The sequence below is a fragment of the Muscardinus avellanarius genome (genome assembly GCF_963383645.1).
Source record: "Muscardinus avellanarius genome assembly, chromosome: 1".
Lineage (NCBI taxonomy): Eukaryota > Metazoa > Chordata > Mammalia > Rodentia > Gliridae > Muscardinus > Muscardinus avellanarius.
In genome coordinates, this window is record NC_137786.1 from 158,352,189 (window position 1) to 158,365,036 (window position 12,848).

Sequence of the window (12,848 nt, forward strand, 5' to 3'; positions counted from 1 at the left end):
TCTTTGTAGAATTCCCCTCTGTTATAATTCTTAAGTACTGAGTATAGCTACCAAGGTAGAGGCAAATTAGGAAACTCCTAATGTAGCCACAGAAAACCTATGATAAAGAAGAAAGGGATTTAGGAAGCTCTTTTTTTTTTTTTTTTTTTTCCTTTTTTTCTTTTTTTTCTTTAGTACTGGGAATGGAACCCAGGGGCATTCTACCTCCGAGCTACACTCCCAGCCCTATTTTTTTTTTTTATTTTATTTTATTTTATTTTATTTTATTTTATTTTTAAAACAGGGTCTCACTGAGTTGCGAAGGGTTCACTAAGTAGCTGAGACTGTCTGTGAACTGCGATCCTCCAGTCTCCGCTTCCAGAATGCTGGGATCACAAGCGTGTGCCACTACGACTGTCAGGAAGCTTACTTTTATTGTCTGTATAGTTCAGTTGGTTGGGTGATCAGATTTTATTCTTCAGGGATTTTTTTTAAAAATATTTTACTATGGGTATATTTATGAATACTGCTTTTATTCTATTTTAATAAGCTGGAAAAGTATGAGACCACAGCCATTGAGTTATTTGAACAAGTAATTTCATTGTGCCTTCCAATTTAAAAAAATATATAAATGGTTTTATAATTGGTCATCATGAGTTTATATAGATAGGACTTAAAAAACCTTCAGCTAAAAGAGGTGCAAATTTTTCTAAGTTATTTTAAGAATTACATAATGCGTATTTTATGTTTTCCATTGTAGCTTTTAAATCTGTAAGACAGCAGCCCTCTCGAAATGTTGCTACTAAGAATTACTCAGAGGTAAGGAAACGTTTCATAGTTTTTTGTTTTTTTTTTAAATGTGTTTCTTGAATTATGAATTGTTAATTCTTTGATTTACAAAGTAAATAAAGGAAGAAAAAGTGTGGAATGTTAGAAACCCATGTTATACTGGGTTCCAAGCAAGAGCCGGGGCTGCAGATCCTCAAGGCATAGTAGCTGGGAACGGAAAGAGGGTGAAAGCTTGTGTCAGCTCATGGCGGCAAGTAGAGAGATGAGTTGGAAGCCACTGCTGCTGCACTGGGAAATGCCGTCCCCAGCTACACCTCCAGGACCTTCCCTCAGCAGCCAAGTCCCACCTGCAGCATGGTTGCCTTGTCTGCCACATGAGCCCTGGGGGCAGGGACATTTTAAATCAAAACTATAACAGAAGGAATAAATGTAACAAAGATACTTCCTACACAGTCTGATACAGAATTTAAAATTGGAGGTGGAAGCTGGGCACAGTGGCACATGCCTGTAATCTCAGGAGGCTTAAACAGGAACATTGCAGGTTGGAGGTTAGCTTCAGCAGCTGTTTCAAAATAAAAAATAAAAAAGCCTGGTTTTTTTTTTATAGCTCAGAGGTAGAATGCTCCTTTGTTCAATCTCTAGTACCAGAAAAAGAAAAAAACAAGACAGGTGGAACACTGAAGGTCTAGTCATAGATTCCCAATGGAGGGGGGGGGGGGATACTGTCCTTGGGGAAGACATTGGAATGCAGACAGGGGTGGTATTGGCTCCAGATGCATTTGGCCAGCATTGAATAAAAATAAGGGGACAGTGGTAGTGCCCAGGGGGAGCTGAGTAATTTTTTTTTTCCCCTGACAAGGGGTAGTAGATCAGTAAGTTTGGGAATATATGGAACTCCTTATTAGAACCCAAGAGAAAAATCATAGGGCACAGCTGTACTCGCCTCTGGAAGTCACTCACCAGCCTACTTGTTCCTTCAGGGACCCAGGTTACATGTTGACCAGGAGAGAAGTGAGCTCATACACTCAGAAGAGGGTGCCACTTGTGAATTAGAGGGAGGGACAGTGGAGGGAGTCACACTAGCTATAGTTTTAATAGTTGCTGTTTACTTGGTTTCTGGCTCCCTTTTTCTGACTTTTTTGTGCATTAAAAAAAAAAGCTTATGTTGAAAATTCTGTTATCTAATTCATTTTTTTATTCAGATGCTCCATCCCTCTAAAATTATTAAGGCTTTGTTTCCCTTCCTCCTCTTAGGAGATTGAGGTGGATGAATCAGATGAAGACAGTTTCCCTACCACTTCAAAGACAGATCAAAGGTGGGTAAGGGACTTCTGAAAAAAAAAATCCAAAAATTTAAAAATGATCCGGAATTCTATAGTTATACATTTTTCTATGCCATAGAAGTTAAACAGTTATCTTCAACTAGTAAGGTATGTAGAGAAATAAAAAACAGACGAAGGGCTAGTTCATAAATTACAGATTATTTAAATTTTCAGTGGGAACACTTGAAGTAATGCTTTTATAATAGTCCTTTTGTCTTTATTGCCCAGTAATTTTTGTGATGAAACACTCTTTTCTCTAATTAATTGAAAATAATTTTGTATTTTATTTTATTTGATTTCAGCTTTTCTTATATTATATGTAATTAGTTAGTATTTACACTAAAAAGAGAACCACATCACGTAAACTTACTCTGCCTTCACAGTACTTAAATACTTTTCTATCCTTTTTGAGTTTTGCCTTTTTTTGGGGGCGGGGGGTGGTACTGGGGTTCCTGGAAGCCCTTCTACCTCCGGGCTACACGCCCAGACCTATTTTTATATTTTTATTTGGAAACAGGGTCTCTTAAGCCAGCACGGCTGGCTTCGAACCTGAGTGATCCTCTTGTCTCCGCCTCCCAAGCGCTGGGGATTACAAGCGTGCGCCACCACACCGGCCTGCCTTTTGTTTTTCAAGCTTGATTTGATTCACTATTACCTTTTTTTTTTTTTTTTTAGGATTAATACTTTGCATGAATACTACTTAGCTGAAAGTCAGTTAATGAAAATGTCCACTTAAGAAAATAATCAGACTGGTGTGATGGTACACACCTGTAATCCCAGTACTTGGGAGGCTGAGACAGGAAGATCACGAGGTTAGCGAGGTTAGGTTAGCAACTTAGTAAGACCCTGTTTTAAAATGAAAAATAGGCTCCTGGCGTGGTGGTGCACACTTGTAATCCCCGCGCTTGGGAGGCAGAGACAGGAGGATCACTCAGGTTCAAAAGCCAGCTGTGCTGGCTTAAGAGACCCTGTTTCCAAATAAAAAATGTAAAATAGGTCTGGGAGTGTAGCCCAGAGGTAGAAGGGCTTCCAGGACCCCAGTACCACCAAAAAAAAAAAAGAAAAGAAAAGAAAAAGAAAATAGGGCTGGAGGTATAGCTACCTCATTAAAAAAAAAAAAAATAATCAATGACTTTTTAAAATATTTTCTGTTAGAGCATTAAATTAGGACTGATGGGGATGTAGCAAATGTTTTAATATAGTTATGCCTTTAGGCAACTTAACTTGTAGTGAAAAGAGTTGAACCCATTTGAATCCATTAAAGGAAGATTGAAAGTGTATAATTATGTGTGAAATTCTATGATTTAATTCCTTAATTATGCATGCTCATGGGAAGGGTTTGAAAAAAGGAATGTGGGCTCTGGTAGAAGAAAAAACTCTGGGAAGTGGCAACTGTAATAAATAAGCAGGCATCCGAGTAGTGCACAATACTTCAAGCACTGCTTTAAATGTTTAATCATATTAACACTTTTGGATCTTTTTTTTTTTAATGGCACTGGGGATTGAACACAAGGGTATTCTACCCTTGAGCTACACCCCCAGCCCTATTTTTTTTTGTTGTTGTTTTTTTTTTTTTTTTTTTTTTGGTACTGGGGTTCCTGGAAACCCTTCTACCTCCGGGCTACACTCCCAGACTTATTTTATACTTTTTATTTGGAAACAGGGTCTCTCAAGCCAGCGAGGCTGGCTTTGAACCTGCACGATCCTCCTGTTTCTGCCTCCTAAACGCGATGATTACAAGCGTGCCCCACCACACCCGGCTTATTTTTTTATTTTGAAAGGGGACCTCACTAAGTTTCAGAGGGCCTCACTAAGTTGCTGAAGGCGACTGCAAACCTGTGATCCTCCTGTCTCAGCCTCCCAACTACTGGCATTACAAGGGTGCACCACCATGCCTGCTTGCACTTTGGATTTTAACAAAAACTATTATCCTTGTTTTGCAGAAGAGGAAATTGAAGCACAAAGAAGTAATTTGTCTAAAGGCACATAGCTAGTAAATGGAAAACCTGGGATCCAAACGCCATAGTCTTTTTTTTCTTAACATTAAGTTTTTACTGTCTTTAATGCAGATTGAAGTGATTTATGCATTATTTTTATTCATGCTATGGCAGGATTGAAAAACTTTACTAGGAATGAAATTTTAATAAATTCTTGGCCGGGCGTGGTGGCGCATGCTTGTAATCCCCTCGCTTGGGAGGCAGAGACAGGAGGATCGCGCAGGTTCAAAGCCAGCCGCGTGCGCTGGCTTAGGAGACCCTGTTTCCAAATAAAAATGTAAAAATAGGTGTGGGAGTGTAGCCCGGAGATAGAAGGGCTTCCAGGAACCCCAGTACCACAAAAAAAAAAAAAAAAAAATTCTCTATTTGTCTTTGGTTTCCCCTCAGGTGGTCGAGTACATCATCCAGCAAGCGCATGTCCCAGAGCCAGAGCCAGACATCTAAAGGGGTTGATTTTGAATCAGATGAGGTAATAAAGTAATATTGTTAAATGTTAATGACTTTTCAACTGTTATAAAACATAAAGACTGCTAGCTAGTTGCTAAAAGTTATTTTTTAAAAGTTTTATTGATAATCTTCCTTATTTAAACTATAATGTTTAAAGTTAGTAAGTACCATCCTTTGAGTGCCCATCAGTGTAATTACCTCATATGAAAAGGCCTGCAGATTTTAAAAGGCCACGTTCACTCAGCTCTTACTTAATTTGCCCAGTTAACAGAATCAGAGTCGTGTTTTAGCTTTTGCCATTTATATTTGAAGAAATGATGGAGATGATAATGTAAGAGCTCTTAGTGGTACTTTAATAAAATGTTTATTAAGTATCTGTTCTGGGCTCCAAATGTTTCATATAAGATGGTACTTGGTGGCGATTTTCAGGTCTTGGGGATACTTAGGCATTGACTGAAATGGTGTCTTGTAGGATGTGTGAAAGAAACCTCAACTCAAGATGGTTGTCTGAGCCTGACAGCCATAAAATCTCCTCCAACTTGAAGGACAAAAGGAAGAAGTATAAACAGGACTCGCCTCTTCCTTTATTGGTTTGTTGTTCAATTAAGTTCAACTAGAGCCACATGACTGGAGGACCCTGGCCTTTCCCTTTCCTCCATGGCTGCCATTTCAAGGGCCTCTGCACATTTTTGCTGAGTTGCTTCAGGGTGTTTCTCTGAGGCCTGTCAACCCTTTATTTCTTTACTTTTTATTTAGAATTTGTTTTAGTTGTAATAAAATCACAAAACATAAAACTTAGCCCTTTTAACCATTTTTAAGCACACAGTTCGGCTCGCCTTGTTGTAAAACAGAACTGGAGAACTTTTTCATCTTGCTAACTGAGACTATGACCCTTGAACATGCCTCCATTTCCCCCTTTCCACAGGCTCTGGTACCCACCATTCTGCACTCTCATTTTATGAATTTATCTACTCTTGGCACCTCATATAAATGGAATCATATAGTATCTGCCTTTTTGTGACTGGCTTATTTCACTTGGCAAAATATCTGTCTGGTCCCCTGTGTCTCAACTCTGGTTTGAAAACGGCTGGGGAAGGTTCACTGCAGCTCATATGGGGAAGGAAAACGACGGTCTGCTTATTAAATGCTAACATGATGCTTCCAGGAGGACAGTGAGCACGGCATCTGGATATACATGTGGTTATGCAGTAAAATTAATAAGTTGCGTGCTAGTTCATGCTCGACTTCAAAGAATAAGTACTGGTGAATTCCATGCTAGACTTCATTTTGGGTTTATCTTTGACAAATTCTGCCTTTGATAGTAGCAGAAAATGAATCAGTAAATGAAAGTGAATTCATATTTCTCAAGGCATTCATTTTTTACCAGAGATGGATAATTTAGCTAATGTTTGAGTTTGTTAATAGGACCATTGGAATCTATCCTCAAGCAATTTTTTTCTTTTATTAATGTTTTAATAGAAACATTAATTAGAAACTTGCAAACAAATTTGTTTTATCTTCTGAGTATAGTCATGGAGTATAATCAATTTAAGTTATTTTTCATCAAATTCTATAACTTAGACTTAACCTGAGTTTTATTAGTTATTTTCTTTCTATTTAGCTGTTTTGTCCCATCATCCCAGATATGGAACATCTATAAAAACTTAAATATATCATTGCTTAGGAGGCTGAGACAGGAGGATCACAGGTTGAAGGTCAGCCTCAGCTCTTTAGTAAAACCCTGTTTCAAAATAAAAAAATAATGGGGGACTGGGAGTGGAGCCCAGAGGTAAATCCGTGCGCTCAATCCCTAGTACCACCAAAAATGCCCCACTATAAATATAGTATATACTATGCAGTGTAGTTACATAATATATAATACAATAAGAATATAGCTGTTATAAAATTATAGTTATTCTTTGCAGCTTAATATAACACATAAACTCTAGATTATGATTTTTGACTTATTTTAATGCATCTGTGTCAGTTTTATTGGAATATTCACAGAATTGGAAACCTGGGGCTTAGTGGGTCAATAGTATATGTAACTTAGTTAATAGATTACATTCCTGTTTTATTTTTTTAACTCCCATGCATATAATCTACAGCCCATCAGCCTGGGAACTCTTAAAATATTCCATCTACTTCTTGTTCCAAAAAAATTGTTTGAAAGATTGCTTGGCTAGGTTTTTTTCTTGCATCAGTCTGAGTGTAGGCATCTACTTCGAGCATTGAATATGAAATGGGAACTGAGAATTGCAGCTCTTTCTGAGTTAGACCTTCTCTGTGTGTTATTATTTTTTGCCTGAATTTTTAGAACAGAGACACCGGTAATAAAATGAAAAAAACTAATCACAAACCAAATAGAAATGACCTAAAGGGTACTTTTTTACCTGACTTACCCACACTTTTTTTTTTTTTGCCTTTATTAATGTTAATATCTGAAGAAAATGTATATGGCATATATTATAGGTAAAAAAAACCAATCATACCTAGCAGGACAAATTTTTATTTTTAATGCTTACTAAGAGTTTTAATTAAACATATATATATATATATATATATATACACACATATATGTATATGTATATATATTTATAAAGGCAGTGTAAAAATGAAATCTACCCCATGTGACTAGATCAAGGGCTTCTCACTGCTGGTGTTCTGTCTTGTCTCAGCAGCATGGAGCAATCACTGACTTCACATTTGTGTACCATTTCAGGATGAAGATGATGATCCTTTTATGAACATCAGTTCTTTAAGAAGAAACAGAAGATAATAAATTTAACGGAACTTAGAAATTCTTGAGATACAGCCAAAAACTCCAAACATTGCAAGCTAAGAGTTTACAGTTAAAGATTTTTTTACTAGTGCTGTTAACTGAGGAATCTGAAAAGACTTAACAGAGAAACCAGCGTATAAGAATATATATATTTTGAAGTATCATTTTCTGAACCAGACTGTTACTTAAGAAGTTTCCCAGCTCAAGAACATAAAAATATCATTGGTTCTGCTTATATTTTAATCTGCTTGTAACTATTATTTAGGATGCTTTATAAAATTTTAAATGTTATTTTCTAGATTTATTGTGTGTATCTTACCAAACAAGGGCTTTGCTTAAAGGTGGTTCTTTAGTAAGGAGTAAAATAAATTGATACGTTTCTGTATCAGTTGATACAGATACATAACTGATACTGTCTGCTTTATGATCAGTCTCTATCAATCAGTATCTTAATGTTAGTTACATTTAGCCAAAGTTGAAGGAAAGAGCATATAAAATCTAACCTCTTGATAATTTTAATACTTTTTTAGAGCTTCTGGATTTCCTTCAAGTAAACATTCTGTGGGAAACTACATAAGTTCTACGTGGTATTTTTCTAACGCATGGTATATTATCAACTACCAAGATTGAATGATTAGAAGTAACTTATAGTTTGAATAATTACTTTTTGTGTGTGTGTGTGGTACTGGGATTGAACCCAGGGGTATTCTACCCCCAAGCTACATCTTCAGCCCTATTTTAATTTTATTTTGGAACAGGGTCTTGCTGGGTTGATGAGAGTCTCACCACTTGCTGAGGCTGTTCTCAAGCCTGTAATCCTCCTGTCTCAGCCTCCCAAGGATTGGGATTACAAGTGTGCACCACCATGCTTGGCCAGATACATGTTTCCTATTTAACCAACACAACACTGTTAGAATTGTTGAATTTTTTAAATTCCAGTCATAGCAGAGATTCAAAAGATTATATTGACATTGAGCAGTGACAATTTTCTCTATTGCTTTGTATCCTTAAGGATATTTTCTCTCTCATTTAATTCTAAGAGGAAGTGTTAAATAAATTTATGTCTTAAAAATATATTTAAACCCCTGGGTTCCATCCCCAGTACTGCAAGAAAAAAAATTTTATATACATATATATACATATACATATACATATATATATATATATATATATATATATATATATATATATGTTTTTTTAAATAGTGACGCCTGTAGTTCCAATTACTCAAGAGGCTGAGGCAGGAGGATTGCAAGTTCAAGAGCAGCCTGGGTGACATAGTGAGACGCCCATCCCACAAAAACCCAAAAAGTATATCTTAATCTTAATTTTGGTTCCTATAAAATATTTTTGAATGGGAAATCCCAGAAATGTTAGTGAAGCAGCTCATATTAAGTCTGTTTTTTTTGTCTAAAGGGGGAAATAAAAATGTGACCTCTTTAAGTTGTGGTTAAATACTCTTATTCTTTATTTTAATTAATTTATTTATTTATTTACTCTCATTCTTTATTTAATTTAATTAATTAATTTATTTATTTATTTTCTTTTTCTTTTGTGGTACCGGGGTGGAACCCAGGGGCTTTTCTTCCTCCGGGCTATATTCCCAGACCTATTTTATACTTTATTTGGAAACAGGGTCTCACTAAGTTGCTGAGAGCCTCACTAAGTAGCTGAGGCTGGCTTCGAACCTGTGCGATCTTCCTGTCTCAGCCTCCCAAGCGCTGGGATTACAAGCCTGCGCCACCACGCCTGGCTTAATCTCATTCTTTAATATTCTATAAAAAAGAGAGTATTCCTTTATGGGAACGTACTGAGGATTGAACCTAGGGAGCTCTACTACTGAGCTACATCCCACCCCTCCTTTTTTTTTTTTTTTTTTGGGTGGTACTGTAGGTGGAACGCAGGAGCTTTTCTATCTCCATACTATACTCCCAGACCTGTTTTATATTTTATTTGGAAACAGGGTCTCACTAAGTTGTTAGGATCCTTATTAAGTACCTGAAACTGGCTTCGAATCTGTGTGATCCTCCTGTCTCAACCTCCCAAGTGCTGGGATTACAAGCGTGAGCCACCACGCTTGGCTCACACCTGCTTATTTTTTAAAAAAATTATTTGAGCCAGGCTTTCGCTAAGTTTCTTAGACTGAGCTTGGTGGATGCCTGTAATCTTAGTACTTGGGAGGCTGAGACAGGAGGTTTGGAGGTTTGAGAACCAGTCTCTGCAATTTTGCGAGACCCTTGGCAAAATTAAAAATATTTCAAAATTAAAAATAAAAGAAGGGCTGGGGGTATAGCTCTGGGTTCCATTCCTAGTATCAAAAAAAAAAAAGTTTCGTAGATTGGCCTTCAACTTGTGGTCTTCCTTGGCCTCCAGAGTAGCTAGGTGCTACCAGCATATCCTGGCCAAGAGTATTCCTTCTTTTAATCTTATGAGGCAGCTATATTTTAAAACATCTTAAGGAAATTATGGATCTTGGTGATACAACAGCCTATTTCTTCATAAATAGAAACCAACACTTGACAGAGCACTATTCATGACTATGAGAGTAATCATAGCTGGAATGTGTCAGACTTTAAGAAACATTTGGCTAGTGGCTGCCTCTTATATAGTATCTTAGAGATGTTCTAGATCAAAAGTTACAATATAAGGTTCTAATGAGTTTCTTTTAAAAATACATTTGTGGGGCTGGGCGTGGTGGCGCATGCTTATAATCCCCGTGCTTGGGAGGCAGAGACAGGAGGATCGCGCTGGTTCGAAGCCAGCCATACTGGCTTAAGAGACCCTGTTTCCAAATTTTAAAAAGTATAAAATAGGTCTGGGAGTGTAGCCCGGAGATAGAAGGGCTTCCAGGAACCCCAGTACCATTAAAAAAAAAAAAAATGTGTTTAACTTATGCATAAGGATTATTTTAGCAAGTAACCTTAAGTCAGTGGGAGGCATTGTCCTATGATACACCTTCAAGCTGATCTGCCCACATCTTTATTATACTTTTTAAGTTCAGAATATTCTCAGTATGATTGGAGCAGCGATTAACCCTGGGGTTTAGTGGTGGAATGGAAGCTAGCAGGGCACAGTCTCTGGGGACGTGGCGCTCCCCCTGCGCCTGGCACGCTGGCTCATCTGAGCTGCAGGGCAGCGTCAGCTAATAGCTCACCTCATGTTCCAGTTAAATGCTCCCGGGCGGGGGCGAGGGTGAGGACATGGTCACTAAAGTACCCTAACGGGTTCCTGGAAAAAAGGAATAAGGCTTTTTCCCCTTTAAAAAATTGCGTTAGGGCATGAAGAGCTACCTGACATGCGGTTAGCTGCCTACGAAAATGATTCTGTGGCAGTTAAAGTGGATGAAAATCTCTTCCACTAAGTCATTTTGTGAGTAGTGCATCAAGCCCTAGAAATACGGTAAATAACACGTGAAAGCAAACCTCTTTCATTGAACATTGTTACATAGCTAAATGTGCCACATGCCCTTGATTTTCCGTATCAAGGAAGCAAAATCTATTGTTTTTGGTGACAGTTCCCAGATCTGTTTGTATAGGGGTCTTTCAGATGGCAGTTGCATTTGGATGATGTGGGAGAGCAGCAATGAAAACATTCTGAGGAAAACAATTGTGAGGAGTCTTTCCATGGTTTCCAAAGAATAAATACCTTCCTGGAATCTTGTCTTGTATTTTACAAATGCAAGGATATATATGCATTGTACCCTTAGGCAATTCTGGGAAATAGAGCTGCTTAGAAAACTCAGGCTTTCTAGCAGGTGACCTTTAATTCAGGTACAGATAAAACCTTTTTTCATAAACTTAACTACAGTAAATACGGAAAAGTCATAGCGTTTAACAATTGCAAAGAATCGCTGTATGGGTCACCAAGGAGAGAGTACACCACTGATGTTATGCAAGCCCCCGAGGGGTCCCTCCTTGCTGGGCACCAGTCCTGATGTCTTTAATTCAGGTCGCCTGCTTTGCCACAAGGTGGTGCTTCTACCATTAGATGCAATCAGGATGTTTCAACTGCAAATCTCAAATTAGAAGTTAGTATAGTTTTGCAATAAATTAAAACCTATGCAGTAATACTAAGTCTATGCAACACTTCCGTAATTTGCCTTCTAATCTTATGTGTAAATGGCTTCACATTTCTTATCCAGTTCAGCCTGTTATTATAGAAATTGCCAGTTTGGTAAATTTTACATATAAAGGTTCAAAAAAGAGAGAAAATGTCTTATGGTTTCATAAAGAAAAATCGTTTATTGAAATATTGAGTAAAACTGTCTCCCAGCGTAAAATTTTTCTTCGGAAATGCATTTAAAAGCACCCTTCCACTAACGTGGTCTGTGTCCTTTTTTTATATTGATCAGACATTTGATTCATAGTGTCCTTTGTCTTTTTAAAGCAAACTTCCATTAAAATTATTATAAAAGTTTTACATAATAAAGATTTGATGATTTTAATCCAGAAAGCTTCTGTGTTATTGAATGAAAAATGCCCACATTTCTTTATTTTCTTATTTAATTTCCTTTTGAGAATTCTGAACTTGATGTTTCTTAGATCTGAAAACACTAGAATTTTAGTTTGATCTCTCTCTAAAGCCAGTTCCCATTGCTTGTTATGGCCATTCACATTTCTATATCCTTCTTTGTTGTTAGTGGTCCTCACTAAGTAGCTGAAGCTGGCCAAGAACCTGCGGTCCTCCAACTCCAGCCCCCAAGTACTGGGATTACAAGCTTGTATCACCAAGCACAGCTTTGTATATCTTTGTGACAAATCACTGGATCTGATTTTAGTTTAGTTTTTTTTTTTTAATTGAAAAAGCAATGCATGCTTATTCTACAAAATTCAAATATGAAATTCAGGTATCAGAATGTGTTTACTCCCCTTTAGTCCTCTCCCCCCATATACAACAGTCAATAATTAGTCAATAATAATCAGTCAAATAACTGGAAAAATGTTATTTTTTCCAATTAATTTTAGCATGACTATGATAAAAAAAATAGAACCTCAAATAAGTCAAATATTTTAGTCCTCGTGTGCTTACTTTGTGACCTCTCTTGGCATTCTGATTTTTCCACATCTGCTTTTTTAACCTTTTTCATTAAACCATCATTGCATATTTTGAAGGATAATTATACTACTTCCTAATGTATGAGTTAAATGTTAATATTTTATTTGGGTCAAGTAAAAGAATATTTAGTCTGTGTGCCTTGACATCAAAAGTAACAAAGTGATTCTAAGGGGCTGTTGGCCAGTGATTACACAGTGTAGTTGCCTAGTGGAAAGACGTGCAGTGGGTCCTAGGCTGGTGGGCCCAAGCCACAGTTTCTTCTGTCTCTCAGTTTCTGGGCAGTCCCGATGGTTCATGTACAAATGCCACAAACTAGTGTCTTTGATCACAATGTCTGTGCAATTTTAAGAATTTCATGTTCATTACATTTCATTTAAAAACCAGTATTTTCTGCTATCAGTTCATAAATCTAACTTTATTCTACCTATTAGTGCATTCAAATTGATGGTGAAGGACATCTGATATTGAGCAAATTTT

General features: G+C 37.1%; 1 protein-coding gene across 3 annotated transcripts in view; it reads left to right on the forward strand.

The window, feature by feature from the left end:
* MRE11 (MRE11 homolog, double strand break repair nuclease) overlaps nt 1-7,313 on the forward strand; it is a gene marked incomplete at both ends in the record, with an annotated part of 59,196 nt that extends 51,883 nt beyond the window's left edge. For all 3 annotated transcript variants that reach the window (XM_080709848.1, XM_080709849.1, XM_080709850.1), the window contains 4 exons: nt 740-798; nt 2,023-2,084; nt 4,475-4,556; nt 7,257-7,313. In XM_080709848.1, coding sequence (XP_080565974.1) covers nt 740-798; nt 2,023-2,084; nt 4,475-4,556; nt 7,257-7,313 — 260 coding nt within the window. The remainder of the gene's footprint in view (nt 1-739; nt 799-2,022; nt 2,085-4,474; nt 4,557-7,256) is intronic.
* Nucleotides 7,314-12,848: the final 5,535 nt, after the last annotated feature.